This window comes from Pinus tabuliformis, chromosome 4_2, assembly GCF_031772625.1.
Source record: "Pinus tabuliformis cultivar Carrire ecotype Pingquan chromosome 4_2, CPIR1, whole genome shotgun sequence".
In the NCBI taxonomy this organism is placed as follows: Eukaryota; Viridiplantae; Streptophyta; class Pinopsida; order Pinales; family Pinaceae; genus Pinus; species Pinus tabuliformis.
Genome location: NC_142304.1, coordinates 593,681,514 through 593,705,421, shown reverse-complemented (window position 1 = coordinate 593,705,421; position 23,908 = coordinate 593,681,514). Strand labels below are relative to the sequence as shown.

The following is a 23,908-nucleotide window of genomic DNA, read 5'->3' as shown; positions in this document are numbered from 1 at the left end:
AGAGGTACTACTACCGAGAGTTTTCTCTGTTGGGTATGCCAGATTTGGCACCAAGATTGTATTCTGAAACTGCTTAATAAATCAAACCCTCATATAGTTGCACCGGTTTTCCCACATTCGGTTTTTTCTGGGGACATTAGTCCAAAAACAACAATGTCACTTGTGTGCTTGTTTCTATTTCCTTCAGTTGATGATCTGTAATGTGTTGAACATGTACTTGTATTTATTTCCAGTGTTTACATGGTAAATAACTTGTTAATTAATAGAACAAGTAGGTAGGAATAAATTAGTAAAGTGCATGGCTTTATTGTGGAAGCTTTCATGATGGCAACGATTATGCTCTGCAACTTGAACTAGGGTTAGGGTTTTGATGTTGGGCACCATGGCGGGACGCGCAGAGGGGAGTGTTTCTCCCTCCTACAGTCAAATATTTACGGATAGAAGCAAGGACGAGGGAAAGCAACGTTTCAAGAAGCCTCTGGAGAAGGCAACAGGAGCAAGTAATACGGACATGTTGGGAGGAAACAAACCTCACGAAGAGGAAGAGGAGTAGCAGGAAGCAAGTAAGGAAAAGGAGAAAGGGGATAACAGTCAAAAACCTACTTCTGTAAGATCATCTGGGGTTTGAAAACCTAAGTCGAATGCCATCCCTCAGGTCATCTTGAGCGACTCTGCGCTACAAGCGCATAGGGATCATATGTCGAACATGTGGTTATCTGCAAATTCATGGGAATATGGCCGACAGAGAGGGTGCTGCATGTCTAGATAAGGAGCCACTGGAAGCCAAAGGGGGAAATAGCCCTTCATCTAGGATCCAAGGGCTTTTTCACAGTAGTATTCACAAGCCTATAGGATAAAGACAGAGTGTTTGAAGGAGGACCATATTTGTACGTTGTTGCAGGCCTCTACATGCGGCCTTGGATAATGAACTTTGTTCCGGAACGCGAGAAATTTTCATTGATATTGGTATGGATCAGACTATACTCCCTTCCTCTAGATTATTGGTTACCAGAATCGCTGAAAACAATAGGCAACAAACTGGGGCATTTTCTAAAGATCTCAGATGCGACTCTGAAAGGAAAATACACCTCCTTCGCCCGGATCTGTGTGGAAATGGACTTATCTGGAGCACTCTCGGACGTGATAATTTTAGAAGTATATGATGAAGAATGGGTACAGGCAGTGGACTATGAGCACATCCCATTTAGGTGCCGCAAATGTGTTATGAAACCAGCTCAAGGAAAAGATAGAAAAGATAGATCAACGCCTTAAAATTCAGCCTCTTCGAGGGGGCAACCTCCTTTACATTACATAAATGAACAATTCTTGGATGATACAAATGAAAAGACCTCCTTTCTATATATAGGAGTCTAAGGGGTCATAACATAATCAGAGCCAACATAACAATAATAATGTAAGGGCACAATAATAACAATAGTGGGCTTCTATGGGGCACAATAGTAACAATATGGGCACTACATGGGTACATCAATATAATAAGTGGGTTGTACTAATAACAATAAGGGGTTACACTAGTATTATAGGGGCCTAACATGCCCCTCTCCTTCAAAAAGCGTTGTCCTCAACGCTTGAGTAGTTCTTGATGCTTCTATATAAAATTCTTGTCCTCCCATGTGGAATCTTCAGCAGGTAAGTTCTTCCACTTGATGAGATACTTTGAAGTTGATCGACTTCGTAGCTGTCGGGTTCTTGTTTCTGTGACTGCTCCAGGTTCCAATATGATTTTTCCTTCCTCTTCAATTTCTAGCAATATTGTTTGAATTGGGATCTTTTGCAACTTTTTAATAAGTGGCCATACTTCTTCGTCCTTCTTCCATTCATCCCTTGCTCCGTTTATCCAATCTAGTTGGATAATAGAAATAGCACAAAACAATGCTTCCACATCCTCATCCTTGAAGAGTCTTCCCATTCGGTAAGGTCGCCATTTTTTAAGTGCATGTAGTATTGCCAACATTTCCTTCTCATAAATAGCTTGCTTGAGATGTAGCAGTAAAAATACCCAATCACCTACATCAAAAAATTTTTCACTAAGATGTTGATCTACCTGTTGTTTTATTTGATTTTGCACCGAAGTGGCATTATCCTTTAAAAGTTGGAGAACTTGTTGTTGATGCTCGATGTGATCTTTCATTGCTTGAACCTTTTTCTTCTTGATATGTCCTTCTATCTCTAGAGTTTGAGGAGTGGTAATTTCGACCAATGAATTACAAGATATGGTTGGATTCATTTCTTCTTTCTCGATGTGATCTTTCACTTCGTGCACCTTTTTCTTCTTGATATGTCCTTCTATCTTGAGAGTTTGAGGAGTGGTAATTCTTGCCAATGCTTTACAAGATATGGTCTGATTCATTTCTTCTTTCTCTAGGGTGGGGTCCTGGCGTATATCTTCTTCTTTTGATGTTTCTTTATCCTTTTCTTCCTCCTCTTCATATTCTATGTAAAATAATTTATTCTCAGCACACTTATGACCTTTAGTGCATTTGCTATCACAATTGTAACAAAGCCATTTTTCTCTTTTTTCTTCCAATTGTTGTGGTGTAACCCTTGTAGGCTGTGGAAGGTTAGGAGAAACAACACTTCCATCTTTATAGTTGTGAGGGGTATGCTTCTTGGTTTCCATAATTATGCTTTCCACTATGTCACAAAGCCCTTTTACTCTTTCCAATTGTTGTGGTGTTACTCTAAAGAAGGTGTTGCTCTTTGTATCCTCATAATGTGCTATCATTTCCTCTGTGAAAACTTTTGTAACAGTGGTACACCATGTAGATCAAAATATTGCTCCATCTAAAGTATCCAATTTACCGGATCCTTGCCATCAAACTTCCTCATCTTGCTTTTTCTTGATTTTAGGAGCTCGATCTTGAAACGACTGTAACTCTGTACTTTTGGATCTTTAAGTTATGAAATTGCAACCTGTAGTAGACCTCTGTGTCCTCTTTCCAATGCCACTAGTCTGATCCAAATTGGATTCTCCAAGAAAGAGTTATGCACAATCTCCCAAGATGGCCTGATTATAGACCTTTCCAGAAGAGCGAACTTGTATGAAGTGCCACGTGTCACTGTTTCGACCTTTGGGTCTGAAAAATATCTACAAGAAACTACAGGCCATACTCTTTCTGTAACTTCTTATGAAATTTCAGTCCGATGCTCAGAGAGAAAGTTATGAAGATTTTCCCCAGGTCACCTGTTTGGAATGTAATTCAAGAGTCTGCAAAAAGACCAACTTCCTCAGATCATATCTCCGCAAATATAGCGCGAAAAACTCTGAATTTCGGACCTGAGCTTTAGCGTGATGTCTTCTCAAATGGGTTTTGTTTTAGCTTCTGAAACGTCGTAGAAAAAAAGTTATAGCGAAAATTCCGCGATGACCTGTTTGGAGCAGCGAAACCCTAGAATCCAAAGCTCTGATACCAAATGTTATGAAACCAGCTCAAGAAAAAGATAGAAAAGATAGATCAACGCCTTAAAATTCAGCCTCTTCGAGGGGGCAACCTCCTTTACATTACATAAATGAACAATTCTTGGATGATACAAATGAAAAGACCTCCTTTCTATATATAGGAGTCTAAGGGGTCATAACATAATCAGAGCCAACATAACAATAATAATGTAAGGGCACAATAATAACAATAGTGGGCTTCTATGGGGCACAATAGTAACAATATGGGCACTACATGGGTACACCAATATAATAAGTGGGTTCTATTAATAACAATAAGGGGTTACACTAGTAGTATAGGGGCGTAACAAAATGCCATGAGCATGGGCATATATATAGAGATTTCCCAACAAAAAACATCGAGAGAAATGTGAAAACCACTGTGGATAAAAATCCTGAGGGTTTTACCAAAGTTGGGGGCAAAGGGAAAGGTGGAAAGAGGCCGCAAAAGAATACCAATGAGGAAAAACAACCGAGCCACAATAGCTTTAAGATCCTAGAAGAAGAAGAAGGAAACAAAGAAACGAACTAGGAAATGGAGAACATTATCATTGAGAAGGAAAAGGATGACAACATGGAAGATGTCATAGAAAACATGAACATGATGGAGATAAATAGGGACCATGAGATGACTCCAAGTGAGACGGGAACAGAGGACCATGAACTGCAGGAGATTCTAGATAGGGAAAATCAAGATCTAGAGAAATTTCTGGAACAAGGAATGGCCAAAGGAGTGGAATCCCTGCCAAAAGAGGAATATGACAGGGTTCAATAGCTCTTCCTATGGAGATCACAAATGAAGGGAACTGGAGTCAAAAGAAATCATGAAAGCCAGGAACATAGAGGGATCAAAATGATGGAGGAGACACAAGCACAACCTCCAAAGAACCCAGGCAGGAAAAGAGGAAGAAAAAGACAGAAGGAGTTGCTGAACGAATGTGGGAAACTTTTGATTAACTCAGGTAAGATGAAAGAGCTTACCAGTTACTCCTTTACAAACCTTTCTTAATGAAGCTTAAAACTTGGAATATTAGAGGCATAGGACATAGAAGGAAACAAAGAAATCTCAGTACTAGAATAAAAGAAGAAAAACCAGATATGGTTTTTATTTAGGAGACAAAATGTTCGATAGATAAGATAAGAGAAATTCATAATAAATGGCTAATAAAGTATGAATATCTAGAGGTTAAAGCAAAAAACTCAGCGGGGGGGATTCTCACACTATGGGATCTACATAAATTTGGAATCTTGGATGCTGAGGCATCTAGGAACTATCTATCTTTGGTTTGTAAACCTTTAGGTGATAAGGAGATATACATGATCACAAATGTCTATGGACCCCAAAAGCAAGAAGACAAACTCAAGCTTCTCACCTCTCTTGAGGAACTAAGAGAAAGACACCCTAATATGCCCTGGATCATTGCAGGAGATTTCAATATGATAAGATCTCTTACAGAGAAAAAAGGCGGTATCAGACAGCTAGGAAGAGACTCCATGGCCTTCCAGAACTTCATAATGAACGTGGGGTTAGTGGACACTAGAACAATAAATGGAACCTTCACCTAGAACAACAAAAGGGGAGGAGCTTCATAAGTCGCATCTAGACTAGATAGATTTATCATCTCAGACGACCTCTAACTCTTAGGCCCTACCATAACAACCTCTATTCCTCACTTTGGAGGTTCAGATCATTGACCTGTACAACTGGAAGCCACTTTTATGGGTACACCAAGAAACAAACCTTTCAGGTTTGAGAATGCCTGGCTCTCTCATCCTGAATTCGTAAGTAATATTGACAAATGGTGGAGAGAGGACCTAAACATTCAAGGCACTAGAATGTTCCTACTCCAACAAAAACTTAAACATATCAAATCCAAGCTTAAAGGTTGGAACAAAAAGGAATTTGGAAATATCTTCAAAGCCAAAAGAGAAGCTAAGCAGAAACTCCAAGAGATCAATCAGATCAACATCACAGAGGGCTTTACAGAGGAACGAAAAAAGCTAGCTGATTCTTTGCAGGAAGAATGGGAAGAACGGTGCTTGCAAGAGGAGATTTTCTGGAGACAGAAGTCAAGGATTCAGTGGATTAAAGAGGGAGAAAGAAACACGAAGTTCTTTCATAAATCCACAATGGATCACAGGGCACACAACAGAATCACAAAGCTCAAAGACTCTCAAGGGAGAGAAATCATTTCTCACATAGACATGGAATCTCTCCTTGTACAACATTTCCTCAGTATTGCAGAGGAGCCTCTGGGGGATAGATCTAGGTTCATCAACCATTTCACTCAATATATCCCTCAGTTGGTTACTAGAGAAGATAACCACAATCTTAACAGGCCAGTGTCGGAAGAGGAGGTCAGTGAAGTGATCAATGAAATGCAAAATGGAAAAGCTCTAGGCTCGGATGGGTTCAATGTAGACTTCTTCAAATCATGTTGGAAAACAGTCAAACATGATATCCTTGAGGTGGTGGAAGACTCAAGAAGATCCAAAACGGTTTTGAAGGCGTTTAATGCTTCCTTCATAACTTTGATCCCAAAAAAGGAAAATGCCATGACCCCAGATGGCTTCAGACCCATAGCCTTATGTAATGTGGTGTATAAAATTATTTCCAAGGTGATCACCAATAGACTCAAGCCCCTTTTACGAGCTCTCATCTCAGAGGAGCAAACAGGCTATGTGGAAGGAAGAAAAATCCTCAATAATATCATCTAAGCTCATGAGGTGGTACACTCTCTCAAAAGCAACAAACAAGCTGTTATGATCATTCAATTAGACCTAGCGAAATCTTATGACAAGCTAAGCTGGTCTTACATAAGGGCAGTTCTAGAAGCTTATGGCTTCAACCAAAACTGGATAAGATGGGTTATGGCACTAGTCACCACGACTAGTTTCTCCATCTTGCTTAATGGCGCTCCTTCAAGACTCTTCACCCTCCAGAGGTCTCAGACAATGGGATCCGCTCTCACCCTTCCTCTTTGTTCTCATAATGGAAGGGCTTGGTAGAGAGATTAAAATGGCTAATGCTGAAGGAAGAATCCAGGGCATCAAACTCACCTTGGATGGAGCGGCAAACACACATCAACAATTTGTGGATGACACAATGTTGTAGGGCTTACCTAGAGTCAGGGAAGCCAGAACGACCATACAAATTTTGAATGACTTTGCTGTGGCTGCTGGCATAGAGGTAAGCCTCAACAAATCAAAAGTTTTTTTCTTTAACAGTAACATTGCTATTCAAAGAAATATCACCAGAATTCTTGGGTTTCAAAGGGACCAGCTACCTTCCAAATATCTGGGCATACCTCTCACAGATAAACCTCTTAGCAAGGAAGTGTGGGAGCCAATTATAAATAAACTACAGGAAAAGATCCGAAAATGGACTTGTAGGTCTTTAAACTTAGCGGGGCGCCTTGTGCTCACACAGGCTGTCCTGCAAGCCATTCCTATATTTATGTTCTCAACCCTTCCTTCTCCTAAAGGAGTTAAGCAACAGATCAGGAGCATACAAAGGGACTTTTTGTGGGGCAAAGGAGAAGAGAAAAAGAAATGGGCTTTAGTAGCCTAGGACAAGATCTGCAAACCCAAGAGCCACGGTGGCTTGGGGCTTCATGATCCTAAAACCATCAGCAAGGTTTCAGGAGCTAAACTCTGGTGGAGATGGATCAAGGAATTGACAACTCCCTGGGCTAAGCTTTAGACACAAAAATATGCCAAGAATTGGCAGGAGAAAGATCACATTAGAATGTCAGGGCACATTAAGGGCTCCCACATTTGGAACCTTGCCTGGGAAAATAAAAGTATTGTTCAGCAACATAGTTTCTGGGAAATTCGAGCTGGGAACCTAGCACGATTTTGGGAGGACAACTGGCAGCAGGAACCTAATTTGTATAAGGATGAATTAGCAGCTCTCAAGAATGACATAGACAACAAAGGTCTACTTATGGTAAAAGACTTTTGGGACCAGGAAAGGAACAATGGAAAATGGAGAACTTGGAAGGATCTAGGCTACAATGAAGAGAGTCCTTTGAGGGCCCAGGCAGACTCTCTTACCCAGGATCTAGAGCATAGGAGGATTCTGGTATCATCCTTGCCTGACCAACTAAGATGGGGAAAGAACACCGAAGGAAACTTTAACCTCAAAGAAGCTAAACAGGTAGTAATAGGATTTAACTATCTAAATCCTGATCAAGTTTGGAAGAATCTTTGGCAAAGCCCCCATTGGATGAAAATAAAGTTATTTATTTGGCTAGTTCATCAAAGGAAAATCTTAACTTGGGAGAATCTTCTGAAAAAAGGCTTCACTGGACCATCAAAATGTTACCTTTGTGGTTCACAAGAGGAGATGATGGATCATCTTCTCAACCTCTGCCCTTTCACCTCCATTGTGTGGGAATGGGTGGCCTTAATCTTTAGGCACACTCATAGGGACAGACTCAACATCTCCAACACTTTGAAGAATTGGAGAAAAACTTCTCAAGGAATGAAATTATTAATAAAGCCTGGACCCTGGTTCCAGGCTTTGTCATTTGGATTGTTTGGAAAGAGCACAATAGTCGGATCTTAAAGAACAAAGCAAGCAAGCCCTAGCACATAATTGACCAAATTTTAAGGCAGCTCAAAGATACAGTTAGTAGCTTGTTGAGGACACTTCCTAAGGACCCTCCTCTGCCCCAAGATGCAAGTATTCTACTACATTTGGGTTTCCCATTATCAAGGGAGTGAACCAAATAAACTCAGATATAAACATTTGGAAGCCTCCTCCATATGGTTTCTTAAAGGTCAATATAGATGGAGCATCTAAGGGCAACCCAGGGTTAGCTAGTTTTGGAGGTGTTATAATAGATGAACAGGGGCAAATAAAGAAAATCTTTCATGGCCACTTAGGGAAGGCCACTAATAACATGGCGGAACTCATGGCCCTAGAGCAATGCTTGGAAATATTGGTGGATTCAGATTCACATAATGTCATCATTGAAGCAGATTCAAAATTGATCATTAGAGCGTCCAAGAAAATATGCAATGGTACATCATTGGATAAAGTGTTGAAACACTGGAAGCTCTAGCAAGTCTTTCACCGTATATACTCCCACCTGCAAACCTTAAAAACTGTAAGCTTTGTCCATGTGAAAAGAAAAGCTAACATGGTAGCAAATCGTTTGGCGAACGAAGGAATGAATAATAAGGAGAGGGACACCTGGCACGTCTAGGAGTTGTTACCCCTGGGCAGACTGTTAGAGGACTGTCTCTGTCAGGCTGCCAAAGATATGGAGCAATGGGAAAGATTGAGATCAGCGGAGGAAGACCAAGGATATAGTGGCGCGAGGACCGATTTTGGAAATGATGCAGGTTTGTCATCTCATTGAGCACTTTATGGATTAATGGTGACACATTGGTTCAGCCTGAATCAGAGAAACTAGGGTTTAAGAGTAGGAAGTGGTTTCTCGCACCATAAGGGGTATTTTGGAAGGGGTCTAAGTGGTAACCGATATTGCGAGGAAGGCCTCCGACTCCACTCTTCAAGCGACACGTAGCAGCGAGGAGTTAAGAGGATACAACTTTTTGGGCAGGTATTCCTGAAGCCACTTGTCCACCCAAAATCTGCGTGGACCGTTGGATCCACGATGGGTAGATCAATGGTGGAGGGTCGGTTGTGCAAGTGGAAGATTGGATGCGTTTTCACGATTCAACGTTAGCCGTTGATCGTTGTTTTAGATGGATGGAGGATGTCAGGGCACTGTACCGGGAATGCGGACCTGTCGCTTTTTTTATGGTAGAGATTGTAAAAATTTTGAATTCCGGCCTTATGGGTTGCGGGTCGGGTTTTTATGTATTACCTGTGTTAGCCATTTCTCTTGATAGTGGGAATGGTTCCGAGTTTTAAAGATTTAAAGCCATCTCTGCTTCAAATAGGTCGTGTGAACCATCTTTTGGTAAACGCAAGGAAGTTTGGTTTACCTTGTAAAATATGTAATGTACTTGTTTCGATTAATAGAAAGCTCCATTCCTACCTGACCAAAAAAAAAAAATCAGTAAAGTGCATGAAGGGTTTCTAACGTGTTAGACTTAGAAATTCCAACAATGCCATGGTAGGATGTTGAAGAAGGAGATGAAGAAGGGAAACATGCTGAAATACCTCTTTGTAGTTGAGTATGCAAGCTGATCAGCTGAGAGAAAGAAAAGGGGCACTAGTTCATGACCACAACTCAAGTCTTGAGATCATTGAAGACTCCTTACTATCAAGTCATACATAGGTGGATAAAAGAACACTCTCAAGCAGATACATAGTAAGGAGCAACAAGAGTGGCTTGACATTGCCATATCATCAAGAATTCCATGTAAGAAGTTTCATGTCATGTCATGTCATGAGTTTTCACATGCCACACCATATTGTGGATGATGTAAATTATCTATTCAAAATGTATTGTAAAGTGAAAGTCCAAAGGACATATTCAGAACATGAAGAGTCATGTAAAGTCGAAAAGTCATAGGAAGTCAAAGAGTCATGAGGGTACTAAAAGAGTCACAAGGAAGGTGAAGCATCACATCATTGGTTATATATACACCCTCATTGTATGAGTAAAGGACTTTTCACCTTGGCTCCTCCTGCAAAGCATTAGAGAGACAAACTAATTCTTTTGAGGAGCAAGGAGTGGCTCCAATGCTCCACTCTTGGAGCTAGTGGTGTTTATTGTATACATGTGTCTTGGAAATTTTACTTAATATCAGAAGCCTTATGGCCATCACATTCTTCATGCATGGATTATGGATATTTGTAAGACTATTATGTGAAGGATTGTAATTCATCTTTGTTTTCATCTCTGCTAAAGTAGTTGAACTATTTCATTTATTTTGGTACTTATCATATTGAGAATTTGTTGTAATTGTTATTATCAATGTCGCATCCTCATGGACTATTCCGTTGGATATTAGATAAATCTTCCTTGTTGCATTGGTTATAATGAAATTCGCATCTTTGTGGACTATTCTGCTTGATGTTGAACATATTCTTCTAGTTTACATGTGTGCCTACTAGGGTGGTACTAGTACCTCTCTCTTAGAGGCTCACTTCTCCTTCCCCGCTCTGCAGTAAAAGAGCATTGACACACACACGATTGAACACTTACCGGGCATACCCCCTTGCTTTTCGAAGGCACATTTTCACCCCTCTCTCTTGTTGATAGTTAGAGCCAAGGCATATCTTTAAGACAACTAGAAACCAAGCCATATTCCGGATGGGGCTACTATCCCAAACAATGTGAGGTCTAATTGGGACCACATATCGGGGATACCCCTTGAATGTTGGCGGGTCTAGCACCGTCAACACATGGATTTTGAAAAGAGCACCAAAATCCAAGAGATTATTTGTATCAAGTTTGGCTAAGACTAGCAAGCTACCTACCAATAACAAACAATAAAAAAATAACTATGACAATCATTATTGTATAGAAACTCCTTGAAGATTCAAAAATTCATGGGAAGAAATGCCTTTGACATTGGCATGATTTTCCTTGACTTGACTAGTTGTTCATCATATGCTTGGATTGATGCCTTATTGCTCTTGGGATCTTGTTTTTTGGCTTCCTTGTCTTGTTTGGAGAACACCTTGAAATCCTCTCTGTGAACCCAAGACAAGACTTTGAAGAACTTGAGTTTGACTGGTCTTCTTCCTTGCATCGAAGATAAAGCTTGTAAAGAATCCTAGTTTGATGAACTAACATGTCCTTCATATCTTTTCCATGCCATTATTTTGTAAGGGAAGTCAGTCATGGATCATTCAGATCCATATCTTCTTGTAGGGCTTGTGCTTCAACTTCTTATGATAGGGAGTGAAACATTTCGTGTAGTAATGGATTTTTCTAATACTATTCTAAAAAAATTTGCACAGGTTATGGAGGATTTTGGAAGGGCTTATGGTTTTTTTTTTGGTTGGTTGTAGGCTTGATTGAATATTATCTTTCTCCAAAGACACCATCAAAGAGGAGGGAGACTCAAACCTATTTCTAGTTGTAGGGATTTGAGTAGGATTTGAGACACCCTGAGGATTCAAATTTCTTCTTCTTTTAGGGACTTTTCCCAAATCATCTTTCTCATGGGTGTTCTTCAAGCAATTCCTTTACATTCATCAGACAATCCCTAATATGATGCCCATATGCATGACATGGTCTACATCTAAAGGATACATGTTCATAATTGAGAGGTTCTCCAAAGACTATCCTGATAATAAATATATATTGAAGTTGTAATTATTCAATAAAAGATCTATTGAAGTTATAAGAGGTAGGGATATATTCATATAAATACAGATATGAGCATATGGTGTATACCTCCCTCTCTAGGTAGTCTCAGATACCTTGAAAAAGTTTCCAATGACATTGTCTGTGCCATCAAAGGTTTCCTCCTCCCAATATTCCTTTGGAAGAGAAGAGTCGAACCCACACCAGAGTAGCAAGGAAGTCTTTCTTCTCCAGATTATACAACTCATTCCAAAATCGCATGAAGAACCTTGCATTATTAAAAAAATGAAGTCCTACTTCAAAAACCCTCCATCTATCTTCCAAGCTGAATAAAATGAGTGTGAAGAATCCTTTTACCTTAGCTCCAATTTTATTTGACCCTATAGGTTCCATTTATTTTGGGTCCACTCGATTAGAGACTTTTCAGATGGCCATAATCCGATGAACTTGCAGATTAGAGTAAGATCCTGCATATATTCTTCGATCTTGTTGTATTTAACCTCATATTTTGGATCTTGCACCACTTTTGGCAGACAACACCCTAGATTCCTAGGATGTTTCTCTGAGAAACTGAAAACCCCATTTGCCTAGCTACTCTGTGAGAAGGATGTCAAAGATGAGAATATTGAAAGGGAACACTACTAGATCTGATATATATATATATATATAATTGATTAGTGACAATTGGGGTTATCTTGGGTGTTTGGGAGGAAGGAATGAAATCCTCCCAACCTAGGTTTAATTCTCGCAACTGACACAACGAATCTTGATAGTATACATATATTCCTCATATGGAATAAAAAATATTTTTAAGTCGTTTTTTCCTTGAGATTAATGATCTTGTGACGAATTTTTGACAAAATTATATACATTAATGTTTAGGAGTAGTCTAACCATTTGATGTTTTTGTCTGACTAAAATCTGGTGATACAATTTTTGGCTAGATTATGAATTTGTATTGTTTAAAACACATTTTTAAATGCATAGATGGATTCAACATCTTGAAAAACCACTACACACACACACATTACTTCTTTCTAATTGCACAATATTAATACCAGGCACACACACATATATAACATATATAGATCTTATTACTAGCAATTGCACCGAGAGTTGCAAAGGAACACCGATAGGAGGAGTAGGGGAATGTGGAAGGAAAAGCATCGATATCACCTTATGGGGAACACAATGCCATGCTGAAGAATACAGACTTTTTTATCATCTCATGCCAGGAACCAGTACAATCCTTGCAATCAAAGGGGTTGTCTTTTACTTTTCCTCCAAGGCTAAATGCACGATCAATTTTAAAACTAATTCTATTTTTACAGTTAATGAAATTGTTCTTTACCCCTTTTATTTTCCCTCCAAGACTAATTGCCCAATCAATTTTAAAACTCATTCTATTTTTATAGTTAATGAAATTGTTCTTTTTTAAAGATTCAAATAAAAATGTATATATATATATATATATATATATATATATATATATATATATATATATATATATATATATATAAAGTTTCCCTTTAATAAAACAAACCCTGCCCCTTTATAAAACATGTATACCATGAAATGTCATTTTGGGCTTTTGCCTTAATATATAAAACATAATTTAAAATGGTAATTGGCCATGGGGGTCCAATTTTTTTATCACGTGCAGGGGAAAACCATTTTTTGTTTTTGGGGAAACCCAATACATATACGCAACAACACCTGTGGTGGTTTTGGAAATGTGAGGGGAGAGTGTCGCTTTTAACCTAAGCATAAATCTTCAGTTGGCCGGTTTTTGCAATACAATGATGCGATGCCTCTGTCTTGTTAAATTGCAACGAGCTTGGGGTCCCACATACCATCAATTTGACTAGTCAACTAGGTACCTAGTATTTTGGGCCATGGATAACTTTAGTAGTATTAGTAGGATTAACTAGCTCTACAATTGCCATCTAATTTTTTTAACCATTCTTTGAGGCATTGAAACTCTGGTGGGTGCCATAATATTCATTCCATGATTTTCAACATGGCATATTTCTACTATTTGAACAAAATCATATGTATTATCTCAACAATTGCCACTAATTATTGCAGTATGAACATATTTTGCAACTTCCTACGTCTTGTCACTCACAATCAAATCCTCCTTGCATACAATGCATTATGTGTCTTTTCCCATCCGTGCTAAAACCTGCTCTGTAACATCTATAATTGGCAATTTCACAACCACTTCCTTTGATGCTGGAGGTGGAACACGAGATCCACTGCCAAATTCCCGCAAAGCAGCTTAATAGCACTATCAAGATCATTTTCAATATTAATGATCCCTCGAATATTGTTCACAAATGGCTCTAGAAAGTTTCAAATGGACCCTTGTTCACTGCTTTGTAATGCATTATTTTCATGCACAATATTTTCAGAAGATACTGTTGTTGTGCTACTTGCCTAACTACCAATGAAAGAGTTGTTAACAAAATTTGAGCAGAAACCCATCTTGGTGGTGGCAGCTCTTCTCTAGCAATCAACTGCCCTTCAAAATGAATTTCAAATTTGTGTTTTATTGTTGATGAGCCTAGGTGTCTTCTCTATCTCCTGTCTCTCCCAAAAGCAATAAAATGATCCAATATAAGAATATTGAACGCTTTACCTTATTTTTAGTTAGGAACTAGCATACTACCGTGTCCTACTGCAGTCTTATAAATTCATGACCACTTAATTCCATTTTACCAAAGAATACACTTCAATTCCTTTTAAGACACTTGATGCTTGTAAATGCAAACAATAACAATAACATAAAATAAAGGTTCCAACTTTGTATTAGTTACAAGCCAAAAAACCTATATAACACAATGATGCATTCACATGCCTTGAATGTGCATTCTAACATTGACACTTATGAGTAATCTCATAGCTGACTTGAGCAACAAATGAACCTTGAAAATGAATTTTTTTTACTGACATTTGAATGTAAGGATATAGAAAGGATATGGAGTGTAAAGAGATCCAAAAAGGCTAGATACAAAAATATATATACTAAATTCACCCCAGAAGAAGTGAACTCACCCATATGAATACACATTGTCATGTTTCTTCCTGGCAACTACCATTGCAAATAAGGAAAAAGATAGAACACCACAACCAAATTTTAAATGAAATGCATCTAATACCAAACCTGCACAAATCAATAAGAATACTTACTGCTGCCTCATAACACTAGGGGCACAAATTTTAAATTGCTTCCTATCTCCTAACTCAGATCATCCGCGTGACAAATGTAGAAAATGACAATCCAAATAATAAAAAGAAAGCATTCCACCATGCAATTAGTTGTAGAAATCCATTGTCAAATAGCCTAAATTTTTTAAATCGGGACTTGATATGAAACCAATGGGTTACTATAACTGCCACCAAACTAAAGCCTCATTAGCCATACAACTCACGCGTACTCATTTTCATAACTTTTCCCCAATGAGGCAAGATTATCCTTCCTCGATATGGGAGTATTCTAATCCATATACACAGCTTGCAACATCCAAATCAACACCTTTTGGCTAAAAATCCATGAGTAAGCGATATCCACTCTGCTACCAAAGTCGCCCAAGACTTGCAGTTGGCCCCAACTGCGCATGCAAGCATAGGCACAAGCAGCCCACAAAAAAACAAACATGCCACTATGGAGACTTGAACCCTGGTGAGGACATTAACAACACCTTGTTCTCACCAAGACCAGGCAGGGCCCCATTGAATACTCAAAATAAAGATTAGGCAAGGCCCCATTGATGACTCAAAAATATGAATTACTTGTGCTATTACCTAACAACAATATCCAATGAGATTAGGAGAGGCCCCGTTGATGACTGAAAAATTAGCTATGCTATTACCTAACTAGCATATCCAATGTATTTATGTTTATGTTTTAATGTACTTTCAGGCCAAATTGGTCTATAGGATCGCCTCTTCCAGAATCAAAATGGAATATACAATTCAATCAAAATTTACTCTTCCTCAAAATAAAATACAAAATTGAAACAATAGTAATGAAAATAGAGTTCCACACCTACACGCCCGATGAAGAGTCTAATAAGCAACTCCATGGTTGAATGAGTAACATTAAGCATAATTAAAGTAAAAAGTCTCTTCATCGGACGACTTCCATTGTTGATGATTGGAATCACTGTCCTGACAAGTCTGAACAAGGAATCTGAATGCTAGAAAGAGTGATAGTTGTTACAATTGGGCTTCTTACCACTACTCTGAGCACTAACCAGAACCCCTTTTAGTTTTCCATCTTCCAACGAAGACATTGTCTTATTTGATAATTGAGAATTATTAAATAGATGGTGGTTATGATGGTGATGGTGTTGGTTATGATAGTGATCACGGGATATGCTGGATAAACTTCGGGATAGCGAAGGTTTTAAGGTTTCATTAGGGATGATAGAAATTGAAGGTTGGCTTGGGTTTTGTTTGAAAGAGCTTTGATGGCTGAATGCAAATATGTGGTCCAAATTTGCATCTTCTTGGTCGGGGTTATGATATCCAGATGATCGGTTTTGCTATTGCTAATCATGAGAAGAAACAAACTTTTTGTTTTAATTAGCTTTTTTCATTTTTTCAAATCTAGATCTAGCTTAGATGTTGCGGGTTCCATCTCACTTCTAGACACAATTTCCTCATTCTGATAATAATGGTGGTGACGACGGTGTTCCATTGATGTGAATTAGAACTCCAGATTTCAAACTTTGAACTATGGTCGATTTAACAACATCATCCCTGTCTTCTCTATACTCTTCCTTCCCCTTCATCTTCAAAGGCGTGCTTCTCGGGGCCGAACAGGGTGTCTCGGCCTCATCGGGACTCACAACCTCACCGTTCAAGAATGATGTCTGGTTTCTCGCATATTATTCAGAGACCTTCGATAATCCAGAGACCAGGGGTGACATATTTGGTTTGCAAAATAATCCCTTCTCAAGTACAGTGGGAGCTAGGAGCTGCAAGTATCATCGCAGGCAACTCTTCCAAGGCGTCGGGAGGAGGTAAGAGGCATGGAGAGGAACAATGTCGAAGAACCACATATTGAAACCCCAGATTCGGAACAGAGCGAGAAAATTACAAAGTAAAGGTCAAGTGACCAAAATCCACATGTCAAATTTGAATTTGTTGAATGAGTACGAAAATGACACTGTACGATTGGCTGGGGTGAACAATGTTTGCTCACCCAAAGCCCGCATAGAAAAACGCCTATCGACATAATTATTACAATAGTGTCAATACCTATTTTACACTTAAAAGAAAAAATTTCAATTGTTTTTTATCCTAAAGCTAATTTTATGAAGCTCTCGTTCATAACATTATATATATATAACTTCTTTCTAGTTGCACAATATTAATAGCTAATACACATGACATAATATGAATAGATTTAATTAATACACATGAGATAATATGAATCAATAACAAGAGAATCAACCTAGGAAAAAATATAAATATGAATTAAACGATAGTGGGTAGTCACTTAAACTGCAAGGTTTCACGAATGCCATTAAAACCATTTCATTTCATATAAATAAATTTAATTATTATAATGATATTTAATTTATTTACATAAATTTGCTTTTCATTTTAAATCTTCTTTTATTTTAATTAAAAGAATAATAAATTTTTATATAATATACTTAATTCTATTAATTTTAATTATTCATTATATTTGATAAAATTTCTAAATAATATTAAACTATATAACACTAATTAATATAAATAATTTATTAGGCATCTTAACATAATATTTTGTAACAAATTAATTCATTAAACATCTTAATTTAATATTTTATAACAAATATATAGATATAAATGATTATTTTAATTTAATTCTTTTATTTTAATTATACAAATTTGACTTGGGTGTAATATTTCAAAGCAACCAAAACTCCATAGTTAATTATAATTAATTAAATTATAATTTATAATAAATCCAAAATTAAAGTTAAAATTAACATTATGCTATTTACATCAACAGCATCTACAAACCAACCTGTACTCAAAGCATATCTCGGGTCTTGTCAAACCCTCGTTATAAGTCCGGACGCGATAAGATATTGATGGCAGCCCTCCCATGTGACCTCCCTCTCCATAGGGCCTTGCGCCTGGAGTGAAGCCCGATTACTCCCCTTTCACATAAGGGAAAACGGAACCAGTAAGTCACAGACTGCAGCATCTCCAGTGCAGACTAAGGTTCATTTAGTGACTGACGATGGCTGTATCGAACGACTTATAAGCGGTTTCTTTGGCTATCGAACGACTTATTGAATACATTTGACTGTGTTTTTTCTCCAACTGGTCCTAGCAGGTAAAGTTTTCGCACCAGTCTCCAATTTTTTCGAAAATGCACAGTTTGTCTTGCTTTCTTAATCTGTGAGATGGAAATGAAGTTGAATTTCGAGCTCTATTATGTCTAATTTAAAGGAGGTGTCTTATTTTGGCTAATTATTTGATTCCCGTGACGCCCCACTTAAGGGTTTCAAGCAATTGCATCGCTTGGATGAATGATGGTGATTTAACCAGTTCTCAGATTCATCGGAATCGGGGTTTTGAAAAAATTGGATTACTACGTTCAATGAATGAACTCCTTTTGCAAAACTCAATTTCTTTAGCTCTGTGATGTAGAGGGGGTTTTGATCATTTCTATTCGTTTGTTTTTTAATTGATTTCTATTCCCTTACATCCACAAGAATTCATGAAAAATGGAATATGGAAATGCTTAATGCTCTCTTTTTTCTCTCTGCCAAGGGAGCATTTTGTTCTAATGAATTTTTTGTTTATTCAATCAAATAAGATAGGAAAGATGGTAATCTTGATTTTTTTAAGCGTGTGAATGGAGGCCTTAAACAGACAGTTTCCTGTTTGAATTATGTTTAGTTGTTCACTTTGCTAACTTTATAACCCAAGTTCCATTCCTGCCAATGCAATTGTGGGGCAGCAGTTGAAATCGGGCCCGCTGTCGTGACAATTCGGTCTACTTGATCCCCCACTTTCCCTTCCGTCTCTGCTATGCTATAATCATAGTGGCACAGGTTACTTCTATCCCTTATGCTATACTCGAACCTGCATCATCATAGCCTTCTTTACAAACGAATATCGCTATAACTCAGGATATATTCAGCTCATAATTTTGATGTGCATTTAGCTCAAAATTTTGATCGTCATTGTACCTGTATACGCACTGGCACCCGTACCCAGATATACCCAAACAAATGCAACATCGGCTAAAATGTACCGTCCAACATGTAACTGCATGAATTTGTGCCAAATAGTGAAAATAATATGATCATCACAAATTATTACATTATCTGCTGAGAAACAGCTAATGTAATAACTAATTTAGAAGTGTCTCTTTTTCTAAAGGGGTTTTGCTTTGATCTCTTTCTGAAGTAATTGCCGAGGAGCCTTTCCTTCACTGTGCATGTAGCGGGTTGTTTGACCATGTAAGATTTGGACTTCAATGGGTTTCTGTTCCTTTCCGTCAAGAATTCATGAAAGATAGAAAAATGAGAAATCTTAATGTTCTCCTTTTTTTTCTCTGCCAGGGGAGTAATTTATTTTACTGAATTTTTGTTTATCAAAGTAAGATAGGAAAGAAGGTCATCTTAATTTTTTTAATGGTGTAAAGGGAGGCTTTAAACAGACTTTTTCCTGTTTGAGTTGTATTTAGTTGTTCTGTTTGCTAGCTTTACATCCCAAGTTCCATTCTTGCCCCCCATGCAGCTGGGGGACAGTAGTTGAAACTTTAAGTCATGCCTACTATTGTCACTGTTCGGTCTACTTGACCCTTCTCTTTCCCTCCTTCTTCTGCTATACTACTATCACAGTTGCATGGTGTACTTCTATACCCCAGGCTATATCCAAACCTACATTGTGATGGCCTTGTTTAGAGAGGAAAATCACTGTATACTTGGATAGCTCAAATTTTTTTTTGATTCTTATTGTATATGTATATACACTGCCACCCGTACCCAGATGTATCTATGCAACATTGGCTAAAATATACCATTCATGATGTAACTGCATGAAGGCGTGCCAAGCAGTGAAGACAATATTATCGTTGGAAATTATCATGTTATCTACTGAGAAACAGAGAATGTAATTGCTAATTTCAGAAGCGTCCCTTTTTTTAAAGTTGTTTTCCGTTAATCACTTGCTGAAGTCATTGCTTAGGGGGTTTTACTTCACTGTGCAAGTAGCCTGTTGTTTGACCCTGTAAGATTTGAACTTTTTTCAGCCTCAGGAAAGCAATCGCCTGTAATCTTTGTGGTTTACATGCTTTTAAAAATTTACATTTCAGCACTTGTTGACGCCCTTTCCCAGAGGCCCTTCTCAGCGTGTAAATAGCATGTAACTTGCCTCCCCATAAGATTTACAATTTCGTAGGCTTTGTGGAAGCACTGATCCTTAATTTTTGATTATTCAGACTCGGGTGGCTGATGTTCAGAAATTTTGCCTTTCTGTCACTTACTGAACCCATGGTCCACTTTCCATTTCAAGTTTCAACTATTCAAGGGGCTTGTAGCCTGCATCCTACAAGATGTAAAATTTTGTTGACTTTATGCAAGTGCCCATATTTTCAGGTTGGTTTAGACATTGGTGACATGGTCAGTTTGGTACATTTGTATTTTAATATTTTTGGCAGGAAGAAGGGCAATTGCCTTGATTCTGTACTTACCATAGGGATTTTTGATAACAATTGTTTATAATAGGAAAGGGAACTCCTTGATCTGTGGTGTTGCATGGCAATCAAGTGCACACTTTCAGTAATATACAATGGCCAGTCTTTTTTGTTTCTGTGTTCTTGAGTAGCATTTAAATTTTAAACAAATGGATGGCAAACTCTAATTTCAGCAACAGGAAAGGTAATTTCTCCAAATCCGTGAAAGTTAAAGTAACCAAACTTCACATTTTGCAGTTGTCATTAAGCAAATTGATTCTGTGTGTCCGCTCCATTTTTTTATTCATAGCAGTGTTTTTGCAACAAAAGAAATTCACTTAAGATATCTTGCATTAACAGATTTTTGTTTGATATAGAAGTTGCATTTTAAAAGCACCGTTTTTTCTTATCATTTGCTAATGCTGCTTGTTTGAAGCCTTTCGTTGATGGAAATATATTATGCAAACCATGATACAAAACCAGCTTTCTGATCCTTTACTCATCTGCACTATTGTAATTTACAGAAGCAGGTAGTGGCAAGACAGTTTCCAACAAGGGTTGAAATCCATTTAACTCTCCCCAGGTTGAGACTCTGGTTCCATGGTACCCAAGAAAATATTAAACATTAATATATAGTTCTTGCCTTTGTGGAAACCTATGGTGTTGAATCATTCATATTGGAGTTAGCACAGGACAGATCAGAAGGCCTGTAGCTTTTGGTTTCATGGCCAGAAAGGGTAACTTCCGTGGAAAAGGGTTTGAAAGGAATGGATCAGTGGACAATGTTGCCTCTTCAGAGTCAACTGGTATGCCCTCAAGAAAAATGGGCTCAAGGTCTGCAACTTCAGCCATAAATGAGGGATCTGGCAGCAGTGGTGAGAATGCTCAGAATATTGATTGCCCAGACAATCAGAGCAATGTTTATAGGAACAAATCACAGAGGTCCAGAGGTTCAGGAGATGGTAAACAGGGTGCAGCACCTGCAGAACCCAACATTGCTAAGGGAAGGACATCCCTATCTGGACAGCAACCAGGTACAAAACTAACTTCTTCCAAGTCAAAAGAAGCAAGTACATCCAAAGAAAATGGAGGGCAAAGAACTGCTGGAGATGGTGATGGAACTAATGACAGTGAGGCAATGGAATATGAAGAAAGGTTGATTAATGCTGAAAGTTGCAGTGGAGACATACCTTCCCCTACTCAAGCCACCACTACTCAGTACTCTGAGATGCAAGAAAGCATGGAGAATGGGATGCATGTCAATTCCCAAGAGGTAGAAGGGAATGAGAATGACAAGAGTAAATTTTCATGTGCATCTACTCTGCTTAGACAAGCTTCAGAATGGATCCAGCGGCAGAAGCCTGTCTTAACGGCATTCATTGCAGCTATTTTACAGGCAAGAGACTTTATTGTTCATAGGTTTCAGCATACATGGCCCATAGTTTGCACATGGCTGTTGCATTTGGGGAGGTTATTCCTGCTACTTTTCATACTGTGGCTGGACTGTTGTCTCAGAGGCATGGACTCATTTCTTCGTTTGGGCACTTCATCCTTATTTGTGGTTATTTGGTGCAGCTTTCTTAGCTTCACTGCAATGGCAGGCATTTTCAATGCTTTTCTGAGCCTGGTAAGTTCTAATACCCTGCAATAGCCACATTTATAGTGCAAGTCCTTGAACCCTGTAGTGGCCAATTTTGTAGTTTTAAGACTCAGTGCTAGTTTAATGAAAATCTATATTTTAAAGTTTCATGCTAGCATGCATTATGTCTCATGTTTTGATTATTTGAAATTTCATAAGCTCTCATTCATTTTGCATAATTTCATGTTTATTGTTGAGTGGCTCTAATTGTTTAAGTGATATATTTTGTACCAAACTAATATCCCTTTTGTTAATTGGGTCTAGTCCAGGTGGTTGAGAGGAACAATATTATCCTCCCAACTCACGTTGAATTCCTGAAGTGACATGTTGAGCTCTAAACAAATATATTGTTGTAACAACTATGAGCCCTGTCGTTGACCTGGCCTTGTGTCCTGAAGGATCTAGGATTTACCGTGGTTGCCATCCTCAGATTGAGGGAAATTGCCAGGGGTTTTTCCCTGGGATGTGTTACCTAAATGAAAAAAAAGAAAAAGAAAGCCTTTTGGCTTTTATGCAGTAGATGGAAATTTTAAAGTATTCTGTTTTTTTTAGTCTTCACAGTGTGCAAATTTTATATATGAAACTTCAGCAATCTTAAATTGTGTCAATTGCACCCTTGCATCGTGGTAGACCCCCTGGTGTTGTTCTACACTCAGAGACCTTTCCAATGATGCAAGAAAGACACCAAAATGAGTCTGTATGCAAAAGTTACACCACCTAGAAGTTGACCTTCCTGTTTTGTCCACTATGATTTGAGGATGCCATCTCAAATCTAAGTCAAAATTAGGAACTAAATTAAGGAAGCATGAAACAAAACTTTTAATCTAATCATACAAGCTTGAAATGGAAATCACACTGACTTGATTTAAAACACTTTGGACTGGGCATATAGTGAGATTTCTCACACAAATCCAAGTTCTCTATGCAATCATGTTCAAAATATCAAGCTTTCACTCAAATGCTGGGAAATAAGAATGGTCAAAGGGGTTCTCATTCCAAAAGGTTGATTAATACACTAGGGTCTTTCTTTCCAATTGAGGCAAGCAGAGTCTCTGGTAGCCTTTTAGCCAATCCAATTAATTTTGACCCAATACTAGTTAAGAGGTTGAGAATGCACTATGGCCTTCCCCATCTGTAAGAGTGAATAAGGATGGTCACTCATAGTCTTCTACTGTTAATTTTAGGTATGTTCTATGCTGATAGCAAATTTACTTCAATTTTCCATATTAGCTCAATATCAGTTCCAGATTAGCAATCACATTTAGTATGATAGTAAAATGCAGATAGAACATAAACATAAATCGCAGAAGACAAGCCAAGACAAGAGGACACAAGATGTGGCGCTAGCCAGGGACAAACCCCAATGTGGGGAAACCCTTGATCAATTCTTCTTATATGTTCTTCAATAGTTCAGCAGAGAGAGAGAGATAGTACATATACATCAGAAGTCAACATATTGACTTATCTAAATAAGAGCAGAGATCTTCTCTAAGAAGATAGCATATGAGGTAGCTGATCTGAGCTGAGTAGAAGGCATACTGCTTCCACTGATCCAAGGTGACTCCATCACCATGCTGCTCCCCACTGTGCTGAACCCAATCATCATGCTGAACTTCATTACCATGCTGCACATATCATACTGCTGTGCCTCTGTGAACTGCATCATCATGTTGTACCTTATTATCATGCTGCACCTTTATCATTCGCTGCACCTGCCTGTGCTGCCTTATGCTAATGCTGTAGCAGTGTTCCACATCATGCAGCTCCTTATAACAACACTGTCATATCTTATCATTTGCTGCATAGTTCACTGTTTAGAGGATTCTCTATATGCTGCACTGGATGTCATTCTAACACTAGATGGGCAGCCTTCATGT

The 23,908-nt window shown here is 38.3% G+C and overlaps 1 protein-coding gene across 1 annotated transcript in view; it reads left to right on the top strand.

Moving 5' to 3' along the window:
- Nucleotides 1-17,743: 17,743 nt before the first annotated feature.
- LOC149170694 (uncharacterized) overlaps nucleotides 17,744-23,908 on the top strand; it is a 121,325-nt gene continuing 115,160 nt past the window's right edge. Inside the window, exons 1-2 of the mRNA XM_089423988.1 lie at nucleotides 17,744-18,040; nucleotides 20,917-22,019. Of these exons, the coding sequence (XP_089280114.1) occupies nucleotides 21,117-22,019 (903 nt within the window). The 5' untranslated portion in view covers nucleotides 17,744-18,040; nucleotides 20,917-21,116. The remainder of the gene's footprint in view (nucleotides 18,041-20,916; nucleotides 22,020-23,908) is intronic.